The sequence below is a fragment of the Lactuca virosa genome, chromosome 4, assembly GCF_052849685.1.
Source record: "Lactuca virosa cultivar CGN04683 chromosome 4, Lactuca_virosa_CGN04683_v6, whole genome shotgun sequence".
In the NCBI taxonomy this organism is placed as follows: domain Eukaryota; kingdom Viridiplantae; phylum Streptophyta; class Magnoliopsida; order Asterales; family Asteraceae; genus Lactuca; species Lactuca virosa.
The window spans coordinates 74,200,666-74,207,268 of record NC_136429.1 but is presented as its reverse complement, the minus strand read 5'-3'; the positions used below and the strand labels follow the sequence as shown (position 1 = coordinate 74,207,268).

The 6,603-nt window shown below is 30.7% G+C and overlaps 1 protein-coding gene across 1 annotated transcript; it reads left to right on the top strand.

Moving 5' to 3' along the window:
- Positions 1–300: 300 nt before the first annotated feature.
- Positions 301–3,650, top strand: LOC145105448 (LOB domain-containing protein 30-like). Its single transcript, XM_079042549.1, has 2 exons — positions 301–770; positions 3,155–3,650. The coding sequence occupies exons 1-2, from the start codon at positions 453–455 to the stop codon at positions 3,563–3,565; spliced, it is 729 nt and encodes a 242-aa protein (XP_078898675.1). The 5' UTR covers positions 301–452; the 3' UTR covers positions 3,566–3,650.
- Positions 3,651–6,603: the final 2,953 nt, after the last annotated feature.

The window sequence follows — 6,603 nt, the reverse complement described above, 5'->3', positions numbered from 1 at the left end:
AATGATGAATTGATTATAAGTTCGCAAGTTCCCACGTTTTTTTAGTTCTCATAATAACTCATCCCTCTTACAAATATCACAACCTTACTAAAATTAACAACATTAAAAAATATCACCAATATTATATATATATATATATATATATATATATATATATATATATATATATATATAGAGAGAGAGAGAGAGGGGGTTGTTTGGTCAGATGAAGAAGAGAAAGGACCATAAATGAAAAAATCAGACGGGTATATCGCATGTTTGCTTCACGCAAGCGCTCTAATCTGGTTTTTGCTTCTTCTGGCGTGCCTTTAAAGTCTCCATTTTCTCCTTAAAACCCCCATTTCTCCCCTTTTCCTAGAGCACACAGATTCACCAAAGCATAAATTTACTCTCCTATCTCTTCCATACCCTAATTTATTAATCTGTGAAACTGAGAATATTGGTTTCAGAAAATGAGCGGAAATACTAGCACTAGCAGCACCGGTGGCGGTGGCGGTGGTGGTAGTGGACCATGTGGAGCTTGCAAGTTTTTGAGAAGAAAGTGTGTGGCGGAGTGCATATTCGCGCCATATTTCGACTCCGAGCAAGGAGCCACCCATTTCGCGGCGGTGCATAAGGTTTTCGGTGCCAGTAATGTTACCAAACTCCTTATGAGTATTCCGGTTAACAAGCGCCTCGATGCCGTCATCACCATTTGTTATGAAGCTCAAGCTAGGCTCAGAGATCCTGTCTATGGATGTGTTGCTCAAATCTTTGCCCTTCAACAACAGGTCTAATCTCTTTCTCTCTCTACATATTTAAGAAAAAATGTTAATTAACTTGATTTTAAAATTTATGATATATTTAATATTTAATATCTGAGAAAAAAAATATTACTTATATTACTAAATTATAAGAACTATTATAATAAATTTAATTTTTGTTAAAGCTTAAACATAATATAATGGTTACTGTATTATTGTAGAATAAGTTCAATATAAAATGATCATATCGCCGTCGTTATGGTGGTATTCACTATTCACTATATATTCACATTAGATATTTGTTCCAATTAATTGAAGTTTATATAAATAGTGTTTAATCCTTCTGACCACTGGTTGTTAGTTGTTACTCGCAAGGTTTTGAAACCTTTTGATGGATTGTTTAATGGGTATGTCGGTTTTTTGCTAATTTTAGTAATGTTGTGTATTAATCTGGTAAAATGTTAATATCATGTATACACAACAAACTTTATCCTTTCAGATACAAATATGGGATTGATTTTCTTTCAGAAAAAACTTATTTGTATCTGCATTTGATAGATATTTGTAATATCTACAATATTCTAATTTTGTTTTTTGTTTCTAGAAAGCCTTTTTTTATGTAGTATGTTGTTATTTTATAGATTATGATAAATAAAAATATGCATGTTAGTATATATATATATATATATATATATATATATATATATATATATATATATATATATATATATATATATATACTTGTATATGCATTTACTAGATATTTGTACTATCTACAATATTTGCGTAGCTGTCTAGCCTAATGTTGTTTTTTGTGTCTAAAAAGCATTTTTATTAATGTAGTATGTTGTTGTTTCATAGATTATGATAAATAAAAATATGCATGTTAGTATAGCATATTGTTTTCATGATAATACGTCTACAAAACTACATCATTTCAGCGGAAAACACATGAACAATGTGGCTTTAGGTCGATTAATGGTAGTTCGATTGCATTTAACCAATAAAAATTGCATATCTATTCTTCTTAATGATGCATGCCAATTTCTTCGGTTGCAAATACTTGTATTATTTTCTTAAGAAAAAAACATTAAGAATACAAATGAATAAGTTTAGAATGTAGTGATATTTGGTATGTACTTACTCTATTTTTATAAGATGTGGTTTTGATTTGACCATGTAGTTTAACTTTGTATTTGATTAATAATCAAATGTTCAAAATGCTTATTAATTATAAAGAATAAAAAAGAAAAGTCTATAAACCAAAATTAAGATCATTAGCGTTATGCAATACTTATTAACAAGTAGTACATGTTTTAATTACAATAAGAGAAAAATAATCATAACTATGGAGTAATCATGTGTTATATACTCGCCATCAAATTTTAATTAGAAAATAAATGAAATTTTTGATTAATAAAAATATTATTTTATTAGATGTACCTATGATCAAATATTGTATTCAAAAAAGTAACCCAAATGTTAACATGGGGATCTGCACACAATTTGTTTCTTTTGGTTTGAATTGTTTGCCATATTGAGTAATCTTCAAGGTTTGAATTGTCAATATATAGTCCAAAAACGTGAATTTTTAGACACATGCAACATCTAATAAGATACGAGTAAAGGAAACGATAAACGTTAAAATTTTATATGCCACCATTCTCAAACAAACACTTATCATTATGTTTCATCTAAATTAAGTTTTTCTATAACGACATTTCACTAAAATATTAAAGATCTTATTGGTTTATATGTTTCACAATTTTAAGAGAGAAATATAAGTTCAATAAAAAAAAAGCATGTAAAGTAAGCATAAAAAAGAAGATCGCAGACAATTGCTTGTGGTGAGAAAATAGTTGGCTTTTACCGGTTTGTTGGATAAAATGAATTAAAAATATTATTATAATATTATGTATGGGCTTTGAATAATTAGAACATTAGGTTTAGAACTAAAAATGATACGTAGTATTTGTTTTGTAGATCACAGTGCTTTTTAATATCTAAAATGAAAATTAAAAATAAAAATTATTCTTTTACTCGTTATATTTACACTCAGTTTCACTATAGCTAGTTATATAGTCAATGTTGTTTATTATAAACCGTGTAAAAACGGAAAACATGACATAATTAACTTTAAATAAGTTTGAGAAATAACAAAATTAATTCAATTAACTTTTTGAATTAGTTTTAAAAGATTATATTCATAAAACCAAGTTTATAATAAAACAAGTCCGTCACATCCATTATAGAATTCTTTTTTTTTTTTAAAAAAATCCCACCTCATGAAATGAAAATAGGTATAAGGAAATATTCTATATTTTTACTACATGATAAAAAAATATGAGTTATCTATTCCGTTGTAACACTTGTTAATTTTTTCATAAAATATTTTTATAAAACTGAAACAGGTAGCAAGTCTACAAACTGAGCTCTCTTATTTTCAAGCGCACTTAACAACCCTAGAGGCGGTGGCACCTCCACCACAACCACCACCTCCTCCACCACTGCCACCACCCCATTTACAATTCACACGGGCGGGATTATCCATAAGTGACCTCCCAACAACCACATGCATCCCCACTACCTACGATTTGTCATCACTTTTCGAACCAACAACACTGAAACCTTCTTCATGGACCATGCAACAGATATGTCCCCATCATGAGTTTAGCAGTTGTAACACCATAGCTCCGCCGGCTAACATGCAACCATCACAGAACGACGACGTTAATCTTCAGGAGTTGGGTAAATTTGTGGTTGTGCCATGTAGCAGTGGGACATTGTTGCCACCGCATGGTAGAGGAGATGAGATAGTATGACTTTTATTTTGATTGTATTAATTTCATCATTTAATGGAATTATGGCAGTAATTATTAATTAATGTACATTGTAGTTTATTTGTAACGCATCTTACTTTTATTTGTTAAGATCGATTGTAGACTGTAGTAAACTTTTGTTCGAAAGTCGGATAACCGGTCATTTCTTGATGACGTGTCATCTAATTAACTGGCTATCCCAGGGGCATCCTACGTGTCACTACCCACATTTTAGTTTTAACTTTTTTTTTAATAATCTTACTAGTTGTGGACTCGTATATTATACAGGTTGATTAAAACATAATGTTAAATAGGAGCGATTAAATAAGAAGTTTATTTGAATTTGAAATATGAAATAAGTGAAAACTATGAGAAAAACACATGCAAAAAAATAAATTAATTAAAATTATATGTTTAATTGTCAGACCCGTGTACTAAACGAATTATTATAACAAAATGTTAAATACAAAAGTTTAAAATGTAAATTTATTTGAAATTGAAATTGAAATTTCAAATTTCAAATTTGAAATTAATAGTCATTATGGTAGGTTTAATTTATGAAACTAAATTAATGATATATTGAAAATGAATAATAAAGTAAATGACAAGTGGAAAATAAATATATCTCAAAATTATGACAAAATGACATATGGTCAATTGAATGAAAGAATGACAATACATTTTCATTTATTAGGGTAAATTGATAAATTGTCTTAATGTTTAATAAAATTCGTAAGTCTTCGAAGTTATATTTATAATTTATATTTCACTATCTTTCATCAATCTTAATTAACAAAATCAAAACTCTAGAATCTATATCTATATAAAATAAAAAAAAGGAAATTAAGTAATCTAACTACTTTCTAATGTTATTTTAAAAACAATAACCAGAAATTTTATTTTCTTGAAAAATGACCACAAAGTCCGGAATGGGTCATTCTGGACCTGTAGGTCGAACTACATTCCCAACTCAATTTCGAACTCAATAATTTCGGACTATCAAATTCAACTGGAAATGTCTTCTTCTGGCAATGAAGAGTATCATTTTTTATATGTAAGTTTCGAAATCTTTATGATTATGTCTTTATTTTAGATTATATATTAAAACCTAGATAATTTATCCAATTATATATGTATTATTTGTTTTTATAGTGATTTTTAGTTGTTTTAAATCAATCACACGATTACATTTGGTTATATATGTATACTAGATCATCAAATCTTAGAAATATTCTAATTTTGACTTGTCCGGAAATGAATCCAGAATGTGTATAACACGTCCGGAATACGAAGAACAGTTCCAAAATATGGATCCAGAATGTGTTGATACAGATTACAATATTCCGGAATGTCCTCCGGAACATACATACAACTTCTTAATTAATGATTCTTTTGATTGTAGCATGACAGAACATACGAAGCAGTTGTGACTACAACCTGCGGGCCTGAACTCGGGCGGGAAATCATTGCCTGGTTATAACACATACCAGTTTGTGCGACTATGTCTAGGACATCATGTTTTGGTGATTATGTTAATATGTCGATGGGTGTGGAATGTCACCCTTTACTCTGTCACTATCTTATGTGCAAGGAATACACTGCTTTACCTCTAGTTGACCTAAAGGAGCTTCTATTTCCGGTACACATCTATCGGGTTTGCTTCGACAGGAAAACATTATGCATGATTACCGGCTTGCGGTTCAGGGAATATTTCCCCTAGTTCTTCTTTTGCCCAGTTCCGACAATATGTGTTTCCATTTGTTTCGCCTTCAAGTTCGATGAGATTGGTTAACCTTATGCATGTGTTCAATGACTTAATTCATCAATTAGATTATCCAGACGCTGTGAGAGTCTCTTTGTTGTATATGACACTTTGTCATCATATTCTCTACTAAGACTCTACACCCCGTCTTAGACTCTTCTCACGAGTCCATTATATTCTCACCATTTTGTGCAACTTCTTACTCTCTTTCTAACTACCCCTTATTACACATAAGGTCCAATCTTTCTTCTTTCTCTAACAGTTACTCACAAGTAAATTGTTACATAACATACGCATATCTACATAACTTCACGGGTCCACCTTTCTCACTCTAGGAGCTACATCTTCTCATTTTTCTCTCTCATGGACACATTACCAAAATATCCTTTCACACTACACACTCCACCTCTTACTGCCTCTTAAGTCTTGGCCCATCTTCTCATGTTCCTTAGTTCTTACATGGCAACATTGGAACATTCTTACTAACTTTCTCTTAAATGTATATCATGACTCTTGTTGCACCTTTTCTTTCTATTTTCATATATATCTTATTTCTCCTACAAACTATCTTTAGTCAATGCTATCACCATAGCATCGAACAACATGGTGCAAGCTCTATTCGACATATCTCATAAATTTTCCATATAACAGTGTACATTCTTTTCTTCATGGCTACTTACTCTCATGCAATGCCAATCTACTCGTATACTCATCAGTACACTCATTGACCCTCATGTATTTCTAAACATAAATTTTTTCTATATTTCTTTTCTTTCTTCGGGTATACTAACCCTATTTCTCTCTATGCACATGCTCATTCTTTATCCCCCTTTCTGTTTCTTTTTTCCTATGTTGGAACATTTCGTTTAAAATAAAATAAAATAAGTAAGTAAATAAATAAATAAATAAATAATAAGCCCTAAAACCCCGAGATGTATTTTTATATTTTTATGTTAGCCCTAAATCCATAATAATTTATCAGTGTTATCCATAAGGAGTTAAATGTTATAATTTCTAGAATTTGGGGTCTATTTTGTAACAATTGGACTTGAAATGTAAATAATTTTGTGGAGCAGGAACTTTTTGGTAATTAGTGGATTTAATTTGAAAAGGAATTGGGAGGGAGGGATTGGAAGTGTAATAATGGAATTTAGTTGAAGAGTTGGAGACGGGACTTAAACCCGTCACTCCCCCTCCTCCCTTGGCTTTCATTTGAAACAAACCCTAACCCTAAATCTCGTTGCGGCCGCCACCCTTATCACTCCAGCTTCCAGCTGCC

Coding starts and splice junctions, on each gene's coding strand:
- LOC145105448 (XM_079042549.1), top strand. CDS start 453: ATGAGCGGAAATACTAGCACTAGCAGCACCGGTGGCGGTGGCGGTGGT. Junction 771..3,154: donor TCTTTGCCCTTCAACAACAG/GTCTAATCTCTT, acceptor AAACTGAAACAG/GTAGCAAGTCTACAAACTGA.